We start from the raw sequence: 23,257 nt of genomic DNA, 5'->3' as shown, positions 1-23,257 counted from the left end.
TCCCCTCCAACGACGGACGTTTTTCTCGTCGACGCCAAAGTCTCGCCTGGCTTGAAGGTTCGACAATGCCTCTGCAGCTATCACAACTTTTCGCTTGAAAGCGGCACTGTAGTGGCAATCAAGAGATGCCACTGTAGTGGCATCTCTTGATTGGTGCCATCACAATAACACCACGCCGCACACCGATACTATGGTGGCTAGAAGGGAGAGGTGACGCCAGCGCCGGCATATCCGCTGAGAAAATGCGATCCTCTCGTTCATGCGCTGCCGCAAAGGCCGCGGTGGCGCTGCGGTCAGCTTGGCGATGCAGTCACGCGGTTGCGCGCGTGTGCAGCTTGCCGCGGTGTCTGGCCGGCGCGACAGCGTTCCTGTTTCTTCGCGGCTGCCAAAGTGTTATCTCGTTTGTGGCAATATGTGTTTCGCCGCTGACATGTTAATGTGAGTGCCGGACTTCGCCGAACAGATGAATTCCAACGCAAAAAAACGCGAGGCAGCGTCACGGCTTCGCCCCTGGCTGCACGTCCGGCTATGTGTCGTCGAGGCAGCAGGGAGGGTGCTCTAAACTTAAAAGGGTGCGCTAAGTTGCATATTGCTTCAAGGTTGAACGTCTTAATTTTTTTATTTAGAGGAAAGTAATATCCCTGCCTCCCCATTTCTTAGTGGGTGTTCAATGTTTAATGTTTTTCTTTCAAATATACACTGAAGCATGTGTAAATGTGATATCTCGTATTTTGAGTTACCCTGAATGTATGATGTGCAGTGCTTTGCTATTACTACGATGTGCAATAAATTTTTGCTATGCTTTGTATTACCTGTTCTGAACCCCATTCACATTTTTTAGGAGTAAGCTGACGCGTCATATTACTGAAACTTAAGGAGTGGAAGACACCGGCCTAAGAACACCCAACCTTTTTTCTCTCATTTAATACCCCTTTTAATTTCCTTTTTACATATTCCTCTATGCCCTGAGGCAATAAACAACGTTATTAAAAAAATGCAATCGCACGGACCCGAAACATATTTCAATCGCACGGACCCGAAACATATTTCCATCCTAATTCTTTTGGTCTGTGTCTCCTACTGTCATCATGCACTATATTGACCACACGGGACTCATTCCGACCCTTCAATTCCTGAAACTGAAAGGATTCGCGAATAACGCTTTAGATACGCCGATGTGATACGCAGCACATGTATTGCAGAGGCAACCACTCAATTTTAATGATTTTGTTTGGAGGGTTTCACGTGCCAAAGTGACTTAGGCTATGAGAGATGCCGTAGTGGAGGCATGAAAGACTCTGGAAATTTCGACCACCTGGGGTTCTTTGACGTGTACTAACATCGCACAGCAAACGGGCGCTTTGTTTTTCGCCTCCATCGAAAAGCGGCCGCCGCGGCCGGGGTGCCAGGCCGGGATGCCATCCCTCATCCTTGGGCACAACGATCGGGTGCCCTAACCACTGCACCACCATGGCTTAAAATTGCATTCTGTCAGCCGTAGTCACGTTCGACTAGCGTTTAATGAGCTAAACCATTGCTTGCAACATCACTGAAAGACCGACGCGTTGCGTGCACGGCAGGTGTCCTTGCGTATGCTCAAAGCCAGCGGCGCGTACCATGCATCGCATTACGGCCAACAGCGCCACCTACGCCCGGCTTGAAATGGAGGAGCGGCTTCCATCCGCCGTTGGCGTCACCTCTCCCTTCTAGCCACCATACCGATACGGCCGACACGACACAGGTCAAAATGGCGACCTGGCTCGTGCACGGTTGGCTACTGGCATGGCTAGTAGCGGCTGCGATACTGACTTTTCTAGATGGCGCTAGCTATGCACCATATTTAGCAGTTTCAATGAAAAACTGGCACATTTTTAAAAATCCTTGAATCTAAGCCGACCCTAGAGTTTGGAATATGATTATTTGAAAAGAACTATCAGACTAGATTCGAATAAATAAGGTATTATCCTCCAGTTGGCGACCTGAATGAGAGCAGTTCTGTAATTCTGTCGGCACATGCTTAGCTTCTGCCGAGGCACTGATCCACACCTTTAGTACGCGGGCAAACAACCGGTAAGGAACACCTGTGACCATGATCGGTCGGTAGCTTTGGAGAAACTCTACGTTGCCGCCTTGCTTGGGGATAAATGCTATGCGACCCTGCCGCCAGTCCACTGGAATCTGTGGGCCTCCAAGGATGCCAGTCAGCTGAGCGGCAAGTTGTTCCTGTGCATCAAGCCCCAGGCTCTTCATTAAATGTGCTGGCATACCGTCTCGTCCAGCAGCTGTGCATGCGCTAAGATGCACCATACCACGACCCACCATCCACTTGCTGACCTCTTAGCGTAGCTCTGTTGACCCACAACTGCTAGTGAGTGGAGGGGCTGCAGGAAGTGAGTGAGTTCCCATAGTCCTTATTTTCAACGTTCTGTACACCAGGGGCGCCATACATAAGCGTCACGTGCTGATTGAGGTGCCCCCTGAGATCTGTGATTGGCTGGCCAGTTACCACATTCTTGAGCTGTATATGCGACACCCCTTCCCTTCTGTTGAGTGACCTCACATATCGCCAAAACTTATGGCCTGCCTGCTTGCCCTCCTCTCGTAAAGCCTGCATGAGCTGCAGGTTATGTCGGGTGACCTTGGACTGCACCAACGCTTGCACCTTTTGTTTGAGATACAGATATTGCGTTCTCGTCACTATAAAAGTGTCTGTATCTACCATTTTGATGGCTTTGCGGTGCTCCCGATTAGCCTCATGTCTTGCCTGCCATGCCACCTCAACCTCACCATCCCAGCATGGATTTGTCATTGCACGTGTTGACCATATGTCATGAACCATATGACTCTGCATAACAGATTACAGGGAAGACACATATCCCTCATAGGTAGTGGCCTGCAGCCTTTCTTCACTGGCCTCAAAGTTCGTGGCAACTGCCTCGATGGCCCGACTTGGCAAGTATAGGCGGGATTTCTGCCGTCTTTTGCTGTTAGGGCCACGTTGGCCTGAGTGACTAAATTGGAGCCTTGAGCAATTTAGGTCGCTGCTGAGGCTATACACGCCTTCCTCGTCTATCATGCATCTATGTAGATGAGGACTCCAAGGTGGGGTGAGAGAAGGCCGACGGTTGTGCTACTGCCACGAGCACACCATGTGAACTGTCCTTCCCAGTGTGGCTCAAGATCCACAATCAGAAGGTCTAAATCATCCACTAACTGCAGAAGGAGCTTGCCATTCGCATCAGTACGGCCATCTAGTTCACTGAGATGCCTGTTGCCAATAATGACAAGCTCCTTGCAGCCCCGTAGGCTTTGTGCATCAGTGCGGACACGCTGCACAAACTGCACATTTTCTTCATTGAGACCTTGCACTGACATGGTACACAACACACCCTGCAGTGGTGTTACGGCAGGCACATACCCAACTACCCAAAGGTGGTCTCTACAGTCCCCATCCAGGCATTGCCAGTGAAGCCGGCAATGCCACAACAAACCAACACCACCAACAAACCCCTTTGCGACTTTGGGTAGATTTGTTCTGGCCCACTCAGCACCACTCTGAATGTACTGGGGGCTCTTCAAGGTCCCGCAGGTGATTTCCTGCCATTGCATAAACAGAACACTTCTTTACACTGAAAGTGTGGTATAATTTCATCCACTTTTGCTCCCGGCGAGCCCCGTTGAGGTTTAACAACCCCAATCTGAAGCATTGCCACTTCGACCGGTGTTTCCTTTTGCGGGTGTGTTGTCTGACCGGCCCTGTGTGCTTGGGTGAACACAGGGCATGTTTTTTGTAGGCTGTATTGCCCTGAGGTATTGTGACATTTACACTGGGAGCTGTGCGATAGTTATGGAGCGTGTTCTCTAAGGCTTGTGATCTGGGTCTTATTGTGTTGCCTGCTACCATTGCTGGGTCATGTGTTGGCACACCAGGTCGCCAATCATCGGGCCAGGCCAAATCCCATGTTGGAAGGAGGCATTGCACGAGATGGGGGAAGTGACTGAGGTCTTGCCAAAGGTTGTATGTGGAAGACTGGCTGATGCAGCATGGCCTGGCCTGTCGCGCACACCACCGATAGGCTCAGGAAGGGTTGGTTCAAGGAAGTAGTCTGCACTGGTCTGCCCCGGCTCAGCAGCTGAGCCCAGTGCATCGGCTCCGGTGGTTCGTACAGGGAAGCACTGGAAACTGGCCTGCAGCTTGATTGATTTGTTTACTTTGTTCAGGCATAGGAGGAGCAAGTTACATGTTCCCCATGTAGAGAGAGCTCTGCTGCAGGCTTGAGGGAGCCAATCTCAGAGCCTGGGGGTCGAGGCGATGTGACGGGTACTTTCCAAGTTGGACATTTTCTTCTCGTGGGGCGGTGAGGTTGGGAGCTACACTCTTTTTTCTTCCCACGTTCTAAAATATGGCATGCTGCTTTCCCGATGTGACCAGCCACTTGATGTGCTTTGTTGGCAAGGTAGTGAACTTCGTCCTGCGTGAAATGTCCCTCTCCTTCCTTCACTTGTGTGTTGTCCAGGAACTTTGCACTGGTAGAGGCACACAGTTTCCTAATTTCAGAGTTCAGCATGACTGCTCGTGCTTGTGCCTCCTTGCCCCGCATGGCCACCTCCGGCACCAAGCAAACAATCAGCGCTGGTGCGTACGCGGTCACAATTGCGTGCATGGCTGCAGTAACAACGTGGGGTTGGGCTCTCTTAAGCACATCAGCCGTGCCTGCGTGCAGGACCAATAAAGGGGGGTTATGACTTAATTGGCCATGGTGATGAAGCAGCAACCGGTGTCCATACTTGACTGTAGCGTGTCTCGCCGAGCAGGTCTTCATGCTCACCTTCACGCCCAGTATACGTCGAAGTACCTCCGCCACTCGGGGAACACTGCTGTCGCCCAGCAGCAATACCTCACGGGGTGTGTCTGCCTGGATGGGGTCCTTGCGTTGCTTGCAGCTGCGTTTCTTCCTGACATCACTGCTTAAACCCTTTATGTTTGTGTGCTGCCCTCTGCCGCATGCTGCTGGAAACATTTTGGAAAGGTGCTAAGGCGTTCGCAGGCCTCTACCTGGCCTCTCCGAAATGCTGCCCTGGAGAGACCATTAATAAATACTTGTGATCCACTAAACGCACAACCGAAGCACACTCAATGTGTTGAGTGTGCTTCAGTAGTGCATTTTGTGGATTGCGAGTATTTATTAATGGCCTCTCCAGGGCAGCATTTCGTTCCAGGAAGTCATGTAGCACTCTCCAACTACTGGGTGAGTGCGCTGCAGCGTTAACAGTGCGGCCTATTAACGCACGCGGTGTTCCATCTGCCAATGCGGCTGCCTTGAGTTTGTTGTCGCTGATGTCTGCTCTTGCACCTTGCTTTTTGCATTCCTTTTACCCATTCATAAGACATTTTGCATATTCAAGAAGTCTTCGAGCACAGCCGTTCGCATCGGATTTGCCAAAGCGATGCATTAGTATACATTGACATGTACAGCCACAGATCGTTGTTAACTTTGAATGTTCTGCAAACGGCACATCGCTGATATGAAATAATGTCAAAACGTATCAAAACCTACATATCTGCTCATATGAGATGCACTGTTCCATCCTGAGACTAGCCAATATGAGTGGCCAAGCCAATTAATCAACGATAACATCTGATCGAGACACATAATACGGGCTGTTACTATTCATTCTCGCTTTTCTTTAACTTCATCGTACTTGCAGTTCGTGCATGCCATAAAGTATTGCTACGGGATGGTATTTCCAATGACGAAGAGCCGAGCAGTAAGAAGACGACGACTGGAAGCTAGCGCGGGCTGTTGCCTCTAGGCCAACTGCGGCATATTGCCTTGTAAATATACTTGTAAATAGCTTTTCGTCGGTGTCTTCCTACGTAACATATCTGGTGGAGGTGGACGTTCCCTGTACCTCGTCACGGAGCTTCGCAGTGGACGGTACGTCGAGCCTTCCTTCATGGCTCCCGGCGACGACAACCCGACTCCGCCGGCTCCAACACCTGCTGCCACTTCGACGACCCACATCACCCTCTCCGCTCCCCGTGATCCTGGCGTATTCACGGCAAAAGATGGGGAAGACGTCGAGGACTGGATCAGCCTGTACGAACACGTCAGCCGCAATAACCGGTGGGACCCTACGATCATGCTCGCCAACGTAGTCTTTTACCTCGGTGGCACACCTCGAGTTTGGTATCGGACGCACGAAGATGAGCTGACCAGTTGGGATTCGCTTAAGCAGAAGCTTCGAGACTTGTTCAGCAACCCCTACGGTCACCAACTTGCCGCGCAGAAGGCGCTTTCCGGTCGTGTGCAAATGTCAACGGAGCCCTACGTCACGTACATTCAGGACGTCTTGGCTCTATGCCGCAAAGTTGACGCACACATGACTGAGTCCGACAAGGTCTCCCACATCCTCACAGGCATTGCCGATGATGCCTTCAACTTGCTCGTATTTAACAACGTGGCGACAGTGGATGCAGTTATAAAAGGGTGCCGCCGCCTGGAACTCGCTAAAAGCCGACGTATCGACCAACAGTTTGCCCGTCTGCCCAACACCCCAGCGACATCTTCCTGTGCCGACGCTCCTCGTCCCAACAACACTGGCGATGTTACCAGGATTGTCCGGCGTGAGATCGAGGCCGCCTATCCGGCTGCGTTCGACTCCAGCCCCTCCAATGCACCTGCAGTCACTGTTTCCCTGATCCAGGCAGTTGTCCGCCAGGAGTTCGCCAACATGGGTATTCACACCATCTGCTCGGCCCATCGCCCCGATACCCACCCGGCTTCTTCGATTCCACCCCGTCCCGCACCTTCTTACCCACCACGTTTCCGCAACCCCTCTGAATGGCGCACTGCAGACGACAAGCCAATTTGTTTTCACTGCCATCGAATTGGGCACATTTCTCGGCACTGTCGCAGTCGCTGGAGTTCCCTGAACCAGTCTGCATATACTGCCTACTCTCGCCCCCCAGGTGGCCTTTCTCGTTCCTATGCTGCCCGCTCAGATAATGCCGCCACCGATTCTCCTGCGCCGAACCGCCCCTATTCTCGTTCGCCTTCACCCCAACGACGACAATCTCGCTCCCCCCAGCCCCGTCGCACCTATTCGCCGACTCCCTTCGGACGCCGCTCCCAGCCGGAAAACCAGACGATGCAGCGCCTCGAGGTGATGCTGCATTGCTCCCTACGCCGCCAAATCCTCTCCTGACGTTGCCCACTCATCTGAACCTTCTTGATGTGCAAGTCGACGGTGTTCCTGTATCTGCTCTCATTGACACTGGGGCGCATTTGTCGGTAATGAGCGCTGACCTTCGTAACCGGCTGAGGAAAATAATCACGCAAGCCATGACGCCTGTTGTCCGTGTCGCCGATGGCGGAACAGCCCCTGTAATTGGTATGTGTGCCACCCGCGTCTCCTTCGCCGATCGCTCCACTACCGTGCTATTCACAGTCATCGCTCACTGTCCCCACGACATCATCTTGGCCTAGACTTCTTCTCCGCACATTCTGCTCTCATCGATTGCTCCACCAGTACTCTCCGCCTCGACCTGCCTGTACTGGATCCCGCTGAACAACACCCTACTCGCCTCAGTTCCGTCAACTTTGTTCGCTTGCCACCTTCAGCACTGACTTACGTTGACTTCGTGTCATCCCCACCAGTGCCCGACGGTCACTACATCGCGGCTCCTATGCAAGATGTCCTCCTTACACACGGGATCACACTACCTCATACAGTTTTATCTATTACGGCGAATTGCGTCTGCCTGCCAGTGGTCAATTTTGGCTTGACGACACAAATGCTGCCACGCGGGATGTCTCTGGCCCAACTTTGCTCATTCGAGGATCACTCTGTAGCATCGATTTCAGTAGACGACAATTCAACCGATCCTCCTCTACCATCGCAGTTGGCAACTTGTACCATCGCCAACTTACAGAAAATGATTGCACCCGACATGCCGTCCAAGCACGCTCGTGCGCTCTACCGCGTTCTGATTTCCTACCAAGATATTTTTGACTTTAACGGTCGTCCTTTGGCCCAAACAACAGCTGTTAAACATTGCATTAATACCGGAGATGCCCCTCCTATTCATCGCCGCCCGTATCGAGTATCACCGGCTGAGCGTCAAGTTATTCACACCGAAGTTCGCAAAATGCTTGCCAAGAACATTATTGAACCGTCATGTAGTCCATGGGCGTCACCTGTTGTGCTGGTAAAAAAGAAGGATGGCTCATGGCGCTTTTGCGTGGATTATCGGCACCTTAACAGGGTTACCAAAAAGGACGTGTATCCGCTACCTCGGATTGATGACGCCCTTGACTGCCTCCACGGTGCTCGCTATTTCTCCTCTATTGACCTTCACTCCGGCTATTGGCAGATTGCCGTGGACGATCTTGACTGCGAGAAGACTGCCTTTGTAACACCCGACGGTCTTTATCAATTCAAGGTGATGCCGTTCGGCCTATGTAACGCTCCTGCCACTTTTGAACGCATGATGGACTCCCTTCTTCACGGTTTCAAATGGTCCACGTGCCTGTGCTACTTGGACGACGTTATAGTATTCTCCCCAACATTCGCTATGCACCTCGAGCGCCTCTCAGCAGTCCTGGACGTTTTTCGGCGAGCCGGTCTGCAACTCAACGCATCGAAGTGCCAATTCGGCCGTCGCCAGATTACCGTCCTTGGACATCTTGTTGACGCGAACGGAGTGCAACCAGACCCAGGCAAGATCCATGCTGTTACGCACTTCCCTGTTCCGAAGTGTGTCAAGGATGTGCGCAGCTTCATCGGCCTTTGCTCGTACTTCCGCCGTTTCGTGGAAAATTTCGCGCCCATAGCACGACCACTAACCGAGCTTTTGAAGAAAGACGCCCCTTTCCAGTGGGGCAATAACGAGGCCTCTGCATTCTCGCTTCTAATCGACCTTCTCACAATGCCTCCCGTTCTGGCCCATTTCGATCCTTCTGCGCCTACCGAAGTCCGTACTGATGTCAGCAGTCACGGAATTGGCGCAGTACTGGCACAACGCCAGCGTGGCCATGACCGTGTTATTGCTTACGCCAGCAGGCTCCTCTCGCCCGTGGAGCGCAACTATTCCATCACTGAGCGTGAGTGTCTGGCCCTAGTTTGGGCGGTTGCGAAGTTCCGCCCATACTTATATGGCCGACCCTTTTCCATTATCACAGACCATCACGCGCTTTGTTGGTTATGCTCATTGAAAGACCCTACAGGAAGACTTGGTCGCTGGGCCTTATGCTTCCAATAATATTCGTTCCCTGTCACCTACAAATCTGGCCGACTACACAAGGACGCTGACTGCCTGTCTCGCTACCCGGTAGATGAGCCTGACGCCGCCGACAGTAGAACCGCCGACGGCATTTGCTCTGTGTCTGCCTTCGCTAACATCGCCGATGAGCAGTACCGAAACCTATCGCTGCGAGTACTCATCGAGCATCTGCGCTCTACACCTACCGACGCATCCGTTCGCCGATATGTCCTCCAGGGCGGCATTCTGTACCGAAGGAACTTCCTCCCTGATGGCCCTGATCTTCTTCTTGTCATGCCAAAACATCTACGACAGACTGTGCTATTTGAGATGCATGACGCACCCACTGCAGGACATCTTGGGGTAACCCGCACGTACGACCGCGTCCGCCGCCGCTTCTATTGGCCTGGTTCACTCGCTCCGTCCGACGCTATGTTGCTGCCTGTGATTCCTGCCAGCGTCGGAAAACACCTCAGGTGCTACCTTCTGGTCATCTCCAGCCGATCACCGTCCCTGTGGAACCGTTCTTTCGTGTTGGATTAGACCTCCTCGGTCCCTTTCCCACGTCATCCTCTGGGAACAAATGGGTAGCTGTCGCAACTGATTACGCCACCCGATACGCTATCACGCGGGCTCTCCCTACCAGTTGCGCCACCGACGTCGCGGACTTTCTCTTGCGTGACATTATCTTAGTGCATGGCGCCCCCTGCTTACTGACTGTGGTTGTAACTTCCTCTCGAAAGTTATCGCCGACATTGTGCATTCCTGCTCTATTCAACACAAGCTGACTACCTCATACCACCCTTAAACCAATGGCCGGACAGAGCGGTTAAACCGTACTCTTACCGACATGCTGTCCAAGTACATTTCGAAGGACCACCACGACTGGGACGTTGCCCTTCCTTACGTCACATTTGCTTATAATTCTTCCCGGCACGACACCGCCGGATTTTCTCCATTTTATCTACTCTACGGTCGCGAACCGACCTTGCCCCTTGACACGGTACTTCCTCCTCCTGCGACCTCAACAACCGAGTATGCGCGCGACGCCATCGCCTTCGCCGACCATGCACGCCAGCTTGCCCGTGCTTGACTGACGGACTCGCAAACCACGCAGCAGCGTCAGTACAACGCCCGCCACCGTGACGTACAGTTTTTGCCTGGTGCACTCGTGCTCCTGTGGTCGCGCTCTCGTGACGTCGGGCTTTCAGAAAAGCTCCTTTCGCGATACACAGGGCCCTACCGCGTGCTGCGCCAGGTGACGCCTGTGACATACGAAATTGCTTCTGTGAGCTCAACCTCGTCATCTACTCTGGCATCTAGTGATGTCGTGCACGTCAGATGGCTCAAGACCTACTACACTGCTTCAAAGTCCGGCCTTTAGTCGCTCCGGGACGGCGCTTTTGCCGCCGGGGGTAGTACTACGGGATAGTATTTCCAATGACGAAGAGCCGAGCAGTAAGAAGACGACGTCGACGATTGGAAGCTAGCGCGGGCTGTTGCCTCTAGGCCAACTGCGGCTTATTGCCTTGTAAATTGTGGGGATGCGCGACTCACGCGCGTCCCCAGATATCTTGTTTTCCCCCATCTCTTGCAATCCCGCTTCGCCGCGTGGCCTGGGTGACGCCCGCGGCGGTTGATGTGGTTGAAGCGCAGCGCGAGAGATGGCGCGACTGTTGCGCTGTTACCGGCGGGGTTACTTGGGTGCGGGAGCGGAAGGCGCTCTCTCTTTGGGTTCGGGAAGCAAGCAGGACGGACGTGCCATGCTGCGCGTGCGCCGACCCATGCTTCTGCGAGACAGTCTCGCATGGCCGCCTTGGACACCGTTCGCGTGACAGTACGTACGCGTGAACGACCAGGCGTTGAGATCCAGCATGGGGCGAACATATTCGCTCGCTATCAGGTCGCGGTAAGTCGGACTTCTAGATTTGTCGCGCGCCCATCGGCATGTTTTGTGGATAGCAACTCGGCTAGCAGGCATTGATCTATGAAAGGTGCAATAAATGCCCTTGTGATTGTTTGCACTACTGTGTTGTCGTTCCTTTGTCCCAAGAGCACGGAGGAGAATCCCACAAAATATACTTGTAAATAGCTTTTCGTCGGTGTCTTCCTACGTAACAGTATTATTAGAGAAAACTGTGCTCTGCATAAGCGCTCACTTATGGGCCGTGTAGCTCTCTCCAGAGAATGTGGATGCCATCGCTAACACTGTTGGTAACAACTAAGCAAGGTGATAGTTTATGCTGCTGTACCGAATGTGCTGTCTCTTGTTTCTCGTTTGAAGCAGAGGTAAACAGTGCTTCTCTGTAATTAAAAAATATGTCAGCGTAACAACACCTACAGACCTACCCATCTACTAGCGGATGCGACCTCGACAACGGTGACATACGGATGTTGGCGCATGCTGCAGCGTTGTGTCGCCGCTTTAAAAGCAGTTTTCTACATTATTGTTTGCTTATTTTTAAGTTCACGTCCACCAGTAGCGGTTGCATGAACTTGATGGGGCCAGGCCTAACACAACCTTAGCTAAACAGGATCAACATTGGCTCAAACTTCACGTCCAAGACTTGAGAGGACTGAAGCTTATGCATTGAAATTCCGAAGGCACGTTTCGACTCATGTTGAGTGCAATTGATTATATATACAAGCGAAGGCACTGCGGCCATTGCATTGTCTGTTTGACGGCTTCTCGCATGGAGTTTGGTCGAACAATCATGGTTGGCATGCAGATTTTGTCGGTGCCGTTGACAAGAAATCCCTTCATCCTACAACTTGCAGCCGTCGGCCGCGTTGTTGTCGGCGTGTAATGGTAAAATAGTCTCAGTGCCACACAGTGCTGAGTAGGCGGCCGATCGTTGGTGTCAGCGTCTTGCCGGTCTCATACCGGCCTAGTGTTACCGTGCCTTAGACGAGTATGTGAAGTACGGCATGCGCTGCCATCACCAGTAAAAGAGGGCTGACACTGCAAGGCTTCATCAACGTGTTGTCTTTAAGTGGTGCCTGAGTGTAACACATGGCTTCATCGATAAATTTGCTAGCCATCAATGCAAGGCAGCAACTACGTGGTTTACGGTGAAGTCCGCATGAAACCCTGGCCGCTTTTCGTTTTGAAGTGGAGTTGCAGTTTAGGGTATGCACGTTTTCAGCTATGCACCGACACAGAGCTATATACCAGTGAAGTTCCAACGTGGTACACGGCATGAGTGTTTGCTGCAGTAGGCTTTCTTGTTGTTTTTTTGGGGGATATTGCCCCGATATCAGGTTGTGTACGCGTCCTTTCCAAAACGTTTCACGACTAATCTGCCAGGGCAGGGCGCATGCGCCATCACGCCGTGAAAGAGGCGGATTATGAAAGTCCGCAGCCAGCGCGGTGTTATGTGTGGCGGTAAATGCAAGAATGAACACTTTAAAGGTACAAATAGCTATGAAGCGTTCCGGCATTGCTGTCATTCACGTGCGATTTTCGCTGAAGGTTATGGTGATGCAGACTCCGCCACTTCATTTCGGTTGGACGCTAGCACCGTTTTTGCTTTCTTGCGTTGCACATTTCCGACTCCTTAATGCAAAAATGTACAGCCTTTGAGATTTATGGTCGCTGTATGGCAGCCATGACATATAAGCATAGCCTCCGAGATGCGTATTTGTACTGGCCGTTTTTGTGGCTTCCAGCTGCCTATTCGGGAGTGCTGAATAATTTGAAAATATCAGATACCTGAATTTGAATCAAAGCAAATAATGAATACAGATTAATTTAATTGAATATTCGACAACACCGTATATTTGCCAAACCCTACAGTTGCGCATTTTTCGTACCATTAAATATTTGTTCACAGGTGGTTTTTTGTGTCTGCTCCTTTACAGCAGTCTGTGAGCTTTGGGAGTAACCTAAAACTGAATGCAGCATAAATTCTAGGGCAAACATCATGCTATGAATTCACTGTACAATGTTTAGCTATTCTAGGAGTGTTATATTTAGACTGCACAGAACTTTTAAAAATTGCCTGCTGCAGATAGCACAATTCTAATCTTTGACCTGGATTAGTCAAAGAGGTGGACGTTACTTCTATGAGAAATCAGAACGCATAATAGACTCACTAATTTGGATCTTACTAATTATTTTACCGCACTTATTGTAGCCAGTGAGCTTGCAAGGGCATATCGACTTGGAATTAATTCTGAGGACGGCACAGGTTTCAAGATGTATGCCATCAAACTTGTGGTATAAATGCACAGTTGTTTCACTTACTTTTTTACAGAACGCCACTTCATGCAGCAAAGAATAAGAGTAACTGAACCACCAATGTATTTCTTTGCCCGCTATGGGACTAAATATCTTGAAACTAGTGCCATCCTAAGAGTTCGTTCCAAGTGTACATGCCTCCTGGACTCACCGGCTACAATTAAATTACATTGTGTGCTGTAAAGTAATTAAATAAAATGTTCATTAGTGAGTTTCCTATAATTAGTCAATTATGCATCTCAATTTCTCGTGCAAGCAATAACCACCTCATCATGTATGTTTTTGGCATTCCTTCTTGTAACCTTTCTTTACTGCCGCCTTGTAGAGGGGGCTGCGGGCGCCTGTCGAGCTGCCGTTTGTTTGTGCAGCTTTTACCTGCAGCCTCCTCCATCTTTCTTGATGGGAAATAAACATTTTTATTATTATCATCACCTCATCCAGCTCAAGGACTATATTTGTGCTATTTACCACGGGTAATTTTTTAAAACTGTGTGTAGTCTAAAAAAGTTCCAGTTTCACCCGAAAGGCAAAGCCCTGATTGCAATAGCAAATTAGTAGACAGCTATAAGAAATAAGGATATTAGTTTTATCAGCTGTATAAACTTGCAAGCATTGGCTTACCAACTAAATTAACAAGCACGGTGTCACGTGTGCACAGGTTAACACGAACACATCTTGCTCGATGACTGCGGAAACTCGCTGTTAGGAAGCGCAGCAGCAGCAGTGAGAAAATTGACTTTCGTGCCGTCTCTCATTGCAACACGAACTAAACATCGAAAGCACTGCACATACGAAGGTACCAGCACTCTGTGTACTTTGTCCACATCGCAGATCGCTTTGAAGACGAGGCCCGTGCGAGTGTACTCTGTCGACGTTGCAGATAGCTTGCAAGATACGGCAGCCGTGCCGCAAGCCACGCAATAAGCCACCAGAGTATCTAATCAATACAGTAAAACCTCGTTAAACCGTGCCCGCTTAAACAGTAGTTTTGTTTTAAAAGTAGTAAAGTCAAATCCCCGACTCAGTGGCCATTGAACATATTGTGTTTTCTATCCACATAAACCGTACCAGGTTATTGCATACGTATCAGTTAACATGTAGTGTTCCCACATTTTGTCGCGCAAACACGGCGGTGCGTCGTCTCCATCGGGCTGCCCGGCAGAACAAGCCTTAGAGATCAGAATGGCCTCCAAGCGCCCAGTGTGTTTGCACGTTAAGCCACATCAACATCATTTCGGCGCCATGCGCCGTGCCAGAGAGCACTGTGGCATCGTGCAAAGAAGGACTTGCATCATGCCGAAGCTCGGATAAAAAAAGACGCCAGGTGCTCAGCATAGAAGAAAAATTAGACATCATTCATGCTATCGAATGTGACACGAAGAAGTTGGTGCTCGCACGCGACAGGGATGTACTGTTGACTACGGTGTGTGGCATTTGGAATGCGAAGTTGTTGCTCGGCAGCGCTGCTGCGACCGCGAAGACATGTCGGCTACGAGGTTCGACTTTTCGCCATGGCTGCCTTTGTTGTTGCCGAAGTGTTGACTAGCGATAGTGATTGGAATGACACGGAAAGCGGCAGCACGGGCGATTCAGGCCCGACAGTGGCACAGGCTGCGCGTTACGTTGCCCTCGTGAATGCAATCATCGCGATGAGAACAGCACCCTACAATGAAAAAGGTGCCCCATGACTTCTGCAGCGCTACCGCCCGTGTGCACGGAGAACATGAAATGCCAACAAGCAATCTGCCATGTAAGTGTTTGCCGAGAAGAGGGGGCTGGCTGAAAAGCTGGCTCGCAGCTTCAGTAAGCTTGAGGCCACTGTCCTCGCTGCTAGGCCTCCGCGGCATCAATCAAAAATAACACTTTTGTCGCGCGAATTGACTAAAGAATGCATGTTTTTTTCCCTTTCATCACACCCTCTGCGACTTCCGTTTTTGACAGGTAAGTGGGCGATCTCATGCTATTTCAGTTAAGCAGTACTACCGTTTAGTACATACTTCTTCCGAGCTCCGGCCAACTACGGCTTAACGAGATCTCACTGTACCAGTTCGGTATTATGGCGGTGCCACCTAGTGTAGGTCAAGCAATGAGGCTCACTCGGACTCGGCAGCCAGCAGCATCTCGACCGTGCGTCCGGCGCTGTTCTGCAGCAGGGTGAGCTGGAACAGGTGACGACAGCAGTCGGGCAGGCGTGACGGCAGCGTGGCTGGGGCCTCTGTGCACGCCTGCAGCATGTTGCGTGGGCAGTGGTCCAGTACGGCGTAGTAGTCGTCCCCTTTGCGCTTGGTCACCAGCAGCAGGTCGGTGAAGAGGAACAAGTGCAGCGAAGTGCGCGCGCACTGCACCAGGCGGCCCCAGGTGCGCCTCCGGCTGTCCAGTGACACCCGCACGAGCGGGCCTCGCTTCACCAGCCAGCGGCTGGACGAAATGAGCGGCACTGCGCGGCACTCACGGAACTCGAGCGTGCGTGACACATGCAGCATCTCCTCCATGCGCGCCATCTTGCGGGCGCCCTCGTTACAGTCGGCTACAACCTGCGGCAGGAAACAAGTCAGGCCACTTCTAAGCAACTCACATTCACACCGTTTGATGTTCATACCTTTCACATCATTTAGATAGCATCTCTTTTCCAATCACTCGTATAATCTGGTTACTTCAGAGTTCTATGAAAAGCTCATTTATGTGCAAGCAAGTAAGTGGCAGGAGCATGGGCAGAAATGCTTGTACAAGTCAACAATTTTTTTCGTCATGCATACTAGCCTAGCTATGCAATTGTAGTTCATAAGTACCTGATGAGCTACGTATTAGCTGTCTGCCCCTTATCATCTACTGTATTTTTGGCACTGCCTTACAGGATGCATTATCCATAAATAGATGAATTATGCACAATACTAAAGTCAAACACATTAATATAAAACTTGAAAGAAGTGTCTGAGTTCAATTCAGGTTACCATAGGGCATGTTCTAATAAGAACAAACCAGATGGTTAGACAACTGTTCTTTGTACTATAACTTTTATGAGATGCAAAAATGTGTCTGATGAAAGGAATACACTTTGGTTCTGTGAAATACTGCACACCTCTTCTGCAATACCATGGTACATAGGTGAAAGCAATACGTTGCTTTGCTGAGATTAGAAAATTTTGAAGGGTTGTATATCGCAAGAACTAAAACGTTGTACAGAGTAAGATTTATTATTGTAACTGAAGATAACTTTTCCTAACTGTACATGCAAGCTCAGATTCTTGTGGCCCAAAATAGAAAACAAAAAGATGTACCAACATTGAGTCCAGGAGAAACATTATTCTAATCAGGCAATGTTGAGAGGCTTAATGAGACAACCTGTGCATGAATGCAATAGTACTAGAAATACTCAGATAACCATGCTCGCTATTGAAAAAGTTTGTTAGCATAGGCTCAGTAGTTATTTGTAAATTAATGTGTAAAGCAACCACAAATTTGATAACATTAAAGGTCATCAAGACAAAGGGAACTTGCGCATGAGCAAGTAGTAGAATCACGTTGTGGCCCGACTGGAAAATATCCCTAAGGGTCACCACTTTCTACGGACATATGCCTTATCAGCCATGGTGCCTAGAATATTATACTTCAGCTCAAACAACAGCAGAAAGAAAAAAAAAATATGGTCAGGAACAAGAGCAAGAGGAGGTGTGAAAAGCATTTGAAGAAATGGCAGAAAGCGAATTCCGGCGTCGCTTTCATTTCTTGAAACAAATGGTGCAAAAATAGCGTGCCACTGGAATGTTGTTGCCTCTTGAATAGTGCACCACTGTGCCCGTTTTCTTTTTTTTCTTTTTTCTTTTCCTCGCTGTGCATGACACCACCTAGGGATGATGCAGAGAAACTAATAGTTATAAATTGTAGTAGCCACACGTATTACTACTTGAAAACGTGTCTAAGCTTGAGAAGAAAAAAATAAATTTTTTAGATAAAGATTTCATTCATCGGAAGACGAGAAACATTTTGTTTTATAGTATACCCTCTGCAAGCAGACGACAAATGAGGGAAGTAAACTTCCAGGGAGTTCACCGCTTGGTGATTGGCTGCTCTCTTCACCCAATTCTCACAAATTTTGCATACTGCCACTTTGCGATGTTGCAGCAACTGAACAGAATGCGTATCGAACAAAGATCTCTGATCCCACCCCTGGTGCACAGCCTTACATGGCACTTAATAATAGTCATGTGTAACTGCACAATTATAAAAGCCGCCCAATTTTAATTACCTTATGTCACAGCAAGATGCGGTGTTTATCCGCATCAGACAATTCATGCGCGGAGAGTCGAAGATCTCTCCCGGAAACGGCTTTCACTTTACTTAAAACCAGGACGTTTACAGGATGCACTGCTTTTACTATTCAGACTTCAACAAAAGATAGCTCGTGTGCTCTATACTCCCAGTTAGGTTCTTCGTATATAAGAGAATAAAAAAGTTGTGGAGCCAGCTGGCTGTTTTATTCAGCGAGCCCCTATGTAAACGCCGAGCGTCACAACAAACAACCATAACCGGACCAGGCCATAGTAGGTGATGCTCGCATGCTTGGTGCCAAGGTCGATGGCAGCACTGCGGTGACGAGAACAACAGTGGGCCGCTTGCTGCGCACAGGCGCAGTGAGGAGTTCAGAAACTGAAGATGTATCTATAAACGTTGGTTAGTACTGATTATTACAGAGCTATTTCAGCAGTTAGCGATAGATGCAGTTGGGCCACTTCCTGTGGCAGACAGGGTACAGGTATACTCTAACTATGTTACGCCCGGCCACGAAGTTTTCAGAAGCACTTGCGCTGCGTAAGGTGACGTCAGGAAGCATTGTGGATTTGCTGTTGATCTTTTCCCACAGAGTAACAGCGTAGAAAGGTGGCATTTCCTTCTCAGGCGCGTCCTTAGAGGACTCTGTTATGGAAGTAAGGGGGATGCATGCCTGCCAGCAGCACTTTCCGCTTTGCGGTCGGTACTACAGTCGAACCCGGTTATATTGAACTTGCAAAAAAAAAAAAAAAAAAACACCTATCAGTTTGATATAGGGCATAATTCAATATAAGCCTGCTGAAGGATTGGGCATCATGAAAGCACATACCATTCATAAAAGCACTTTATTGATGAAACTAGCTTAGTTTCGCATGATTGGAGCAGCTGAGGCTGCAACCTTCCACATTCATGCAAGAGCGCCGAACTAGTGAGAGTGCACCAATAACTTTGGATGATGTCGGCAAAGTATCATTATTGCTATCCTCATTGTGCCCACTATCACTTGTGCTCGGTACGATGTTGGCAATGTAATTTTCGTTTTTCGGCTCTCCCGTGGTCGTGACACCACCATCTGCACTCACAAACTCATCGATCGTTGATCCGCCAACAGCTTGTGGAAATTCTGACAGCTCGCTCCAAAATTTGGCAACACTGGCAACGGCTTCGTCAAACTCATCAGAATTTTCAGTCACCACCGGGCACGTGGAAGCTGGCACGTCTGAAGCAATTTCAGATGAACCACTTACACACAGCCGCCTCGACGTTGCCGTGTGTATGAGTTTGGCGCGACAGGCACCGGGTCGCGAGTTGGTCTGCTTTAGCCCTAATCTTCCCCTTATTCTTCTCTTAAGATCATGCTGAGAGGGCTCCCCGGAATCTCGCATGGTGTGGCAACATCTGACTTCTCACCATGTTCGACTCGATTCATGATTTCGAGCTTCACAGTGAAAAGCAAATTTTGTCACTTCGCGCTAGCCGGCAGCACAAGCGGGAGAAGGCCCTCAAGGCGCAAACACAATGAACCAGAAAGGCAGTGAGACCACTTGCACTTCCACCATCCTGGCAAGAGCCCCTGATTGGCTGTCTGAGCAAGCGCTGTGGGTGGGCCAGGATCATTTTTTTGCAGGGGGTGTCCATCCCTCACACAACACGGTGCGCGGTCACAGCAGGCAGAGTGGGTGAATGAAGCCGGGTTTCCCCACTGGCACGAGGGAAACCCAACTTTTTGAGCACTTCTGCATCGCTTGACATTCAATATATGTACTGTCACCTGGTGGTGACTTTGAAGAACACAGTAGCGATACTGTGAATGACAAAACTAACTTTTATTGGGTGAACATGTGCCCACAAAACAGGCTACACTTATAGCACAACGATAGTGGCGAACACGGTCGGCGATCGGCGAAAATCTGATCAGTGGGTCAAGCGCATCGACTTTTATACAGCAGTCGTCGAATGTTCCAGAGTAATCACTGGGACCCGCATGCCTTCCACAAAGTTCTGCGCCATTCGCCTAGCGCATACATGCAATCAGATTACACAAGGTTCGGCGACAACAGACAGCGGATAGAAGCATCAATAACATTCTAGAAACTTCTGATACATGTAGACGCGTCCTGCACTGAGCAATAACATTTTGTGGATGGTAAAAGTGCTCACCCGTAAAAGATAAAAGAGTTCACATGTCAATACTGTATCGGGAGTGGCTGTTATTTTTGTTCGATATAAGCATAATTTTTGCTATATATACTTAATGTAGCTATACTGTGTTCAGAAATTGTTTGATATACAGGATAGTTCTATGTAAATGGGTTCAATATAGTTGGGTTCGACTGTACTTGAATCTACTGGTTTGCTGAGTTGGTTTACGGAAGGTCACTCGCGAATGGCAAGGAAACGTGGAAAAGATGCGGAGAAGACTTTACTGTGGTGGAGTTTGTTTTGAATCTGCTTGAGCATCTGCATAATGCAAAAGGGCTTGTGGAGGCCAGCATGAAGTCAGCTCACGCTCAATTCAATCTACTATGACAGTATCGCCCATCAGAGGAGGTTCCGTATCGGTGACAAGGTAATGTTACTAAGAGCCTCAAGGCAAAACAGGCTCGAAGTACAGTGGGAAGGGCCCACTGAAGTGGTTCCGAAGCTCTCTAACACAAGCTACATGGTGAAAACCCAACGGAAATGTAAAGAGATGCATATTTATGATTGTAACTTAAGGAAACCTTACGTGCAAAGAGAGGCAGTGGTGAATATGACCATAAACCTTCCTGAAGAGATGGAAGACAACCTGGTTTGTCTAAGTGGGGGGAGAAGTAGCACTCAAGAACCTCCGAAGAGGACTGTGCAGAGAGAGAAACTAAATGAATCACAGTTGTATGATCTTGGCGATATTGTAGGAGAGTTTGATGAATGCTTCGTCGACAGAATGGGTAGAACTGATATGACTGAGCACGATATTGAGCTGACGTCTGAGGAGCCAGTGCAATCAAAGTGTTATCGTTTCTATCCTAGGCAAAGAGAAATCCTTGTCAGGGAAGTGAAGCACATGCTCAAATTAGAAGCATGCAGATACGCTTCACCTATGATCTTGGCGGAAGCTCAGGGTAAATACCCATTGCTTATAGTAGACTATCGGAAATTAAATACTCTCACCAAGGATCAAGTGTATCCAATTCCAAATATTCAGGAGAAGGTGGAACAGATGAGCCGAACAGCCTATGTGACTGCACTAGACCTTACTCGAGGGTACTGGAGACTACTGCTCACTGAGCAAGCTTGCAGATGCACGTCATTCGTCACACCACCAACAGGCAGCTATCAACCGACAATGATGAGCTTCGGACACAAAAATGCTCCTTTTTCTTTTTCACGCCTCATGGATAGGGTTCTACAGGGTTGTGAAGTATCTGCCATGCCCTACTTATATGACATCGCAGTCTTTTCTGATTCATGGTAAACCACTTGGTGCATCTTAGAGTGATGCTCAGCCGTTTGTGTCAAGCTGGGCTCACCATAAAGGCCGAGAAGTGTCGTCTTGCAAGGGCGACCGTGGACTACCTAGGCTGCCACATAGGTCAAGGTTTTAGGAAACCTAGTGAGGTAAAAATATCAGCTGTAGCAAACTCTCCTTGATTGAAAACTAAGATGGACATTCGGGCGTTTTTGGGGCTCACTGGGTATCACAATCATTACATCTGGGATTATTCAGCATTGGCAAGCCCTCTGACCGATGCTCTCTTCGGGACAGAACCAACAAACATAGTCTGGGATGAAAAGAAGGAAGCTGCCTTCTTCTTAAGCCTGAAGGCTGGATTGATTGGCTGCCCGGTATTGCGAGCTCCCAATTTTGATCGAGAATTCACGGTCCAGTGTGATGCGAGTGATCGAGGATTAGGTGCTGTCCTCTGCCAGAGGGATGACGATGGTAACGAACATCTCGTGCTCTATCTAAGCCGAAAACTGAGCTCATGTGAGATGGCATACTGCGCATCGGAAAAAGAATGAGCTTGTATTGTGTGGGCCATTCAGAAGCTGCAATGCTATCTTGGGGTGCCAAATTCACCCTAGAGAATGACCATTGTCCCCTGGCCTGGCTGTAAACCATGACATCAAAGAACAGCCACCTCCTGAGGTGGAGCATCATTTTGCAGCAATATCATTTTGACATAAAGTCCAAGAAGGGCAAATTGAATAGAAATGCAGAGGCACTTATTCGCTCTTTCTCAGCAGTCCAGAGTTGCTCTTCACCCTTACTCAAAATTGCTACTTCAGTTTGCCTTTTATCTTTGCAATTGTGTGCATAGATGCATAACATAGCACGTCTGATTTATCAGCATAAGCGATTCCAGAGAGTTTTGAGTGTGTTCATTTCTCAAACAGCTACTAAAGAAAGATTGATCACCATCCCTCATTTCACCTGGTTTCTTAAGAAGGGGCCGAGCGCTTGCTTGCACACGTGTTTGAGTTTCAGAGACAGCTTGAAGAATCTGGCCGGCGACATACCCGACAATGTGGCAATCAATGGCGATTTTCTGGCATTAATCTGCTGAAAATGAAGTCATCTCTCCAGCATAAGTGGTGACTGCTACCCTCCGTGACTATTCTGGAGGCAGAGGAAGCTGTTATGACTGCTGTAGACAACACGCTGTTTGTCACACGCAAGAGCCGAATGCGAGAGCTATGCTGGGAAGACAGTCGGAGGACGGTTCCCACACAATCCTGGGCACTGATAATTTTCTAGTAAGAAGCTCCCCTCGTCATTGAAGAAGCACTACAAAGGGAAAAAAGAGTTGCCACTCTGAAAGAGGCAAGACGACACGAAGGGCTCATGGACATTTCCTGGAAGAAAGGCGCCACGAACTGGCTCCTGCCCTCTACTGAGAAGCTGCGGAGAAGACCAGTTGGGAGTCAAGATCTTCTCTCCCATTCCCATGGCCAGACCCCCTCTCCGCCTTTGCGCCCGCTGGAACTGGGTGGGGTTGCCGGTCTGATATTCCGTCTGCAACAATGTTGTTTGAGCTTCTTGATTGGCTGTCATCCTGGTGGGTTGTGACTTGTGTGTGATTGGCTATCGCCAGGAGGGAGGGTTTGGACAGAGGCATTATAATGGCAGTGCAGAGAGAAAAGATGCTGCTCTGTGCTATGGAAATGAGGCTAATCCAGACGCTCATTGCTAAACACTTGACTTCTTTCTGTTTTTCCTATTCAACAATGTAAATAGGTTTTGTTCAAGTGCCAGTAAACCTTCTTGTTTTCGCTCTCCCAACTTTTGAGCTTCAGATTTCTTCCGCTCGAAGCCTCTGCCACGCTACCATATGGAGCCAGGTTTGAGACATAACCCAGCACTGCAATAATATGTGGCACGCTCTTCAATGAACTCCTTTCACGCCAATATGGGTCACTGTAGGTTCGGAACTGGGTAGGCACCGCTGTTCGAAGAAACTCTTTGACGCCGACGTGGAGCACTGTGTGTGTGCCACGCG

General features: G+C 49.3%; 1 protein-coding gene across 5 annotated transcripts in view; it reads right to left on the bottom strand.

Moving 5' to 3' along the window:
- Positions 1 to 23,257, bottom strand: part of Exn (Ephexin) — a 197,379-nt gene that overhangs the window by 26,431 nt on the left and 147,691 nt on the right. For all 5 annotated transcript variants that reach the window (XM_075686831.1, XM_075686833.1, XM_075686829.1 and 2 more), the window contains exon 13: positions 15,603 to 16,039. In XM_075686831.1, the coding sequence (XP_075542946.1) occupies positions 15,603 to 16,039 (437 nt within the window). The remainder of the gene's footprint in view (positions 1 to 15,602; positions 16,040 to 23,257) is intronic.

The sequence above is a fragment of the Dermacentor variabilis genome, chromosome 3 (assembly GCF_050947875.1).
Source record: "Dermacentor variabilis isolate Ectoservices chromosome 3, ASM5094787v1, whole genome shotgun sequence".
Classification (NCBI taxonomy): Eukaryota; Metazoa; Arthropoda; class Arachnida; order Ixodida; family Ixodidae; genus Dermacentor; species Dermacentor variabilis.
This window is presented reverse-complemented; position numbering and strand designations above follow the sequence as displayed.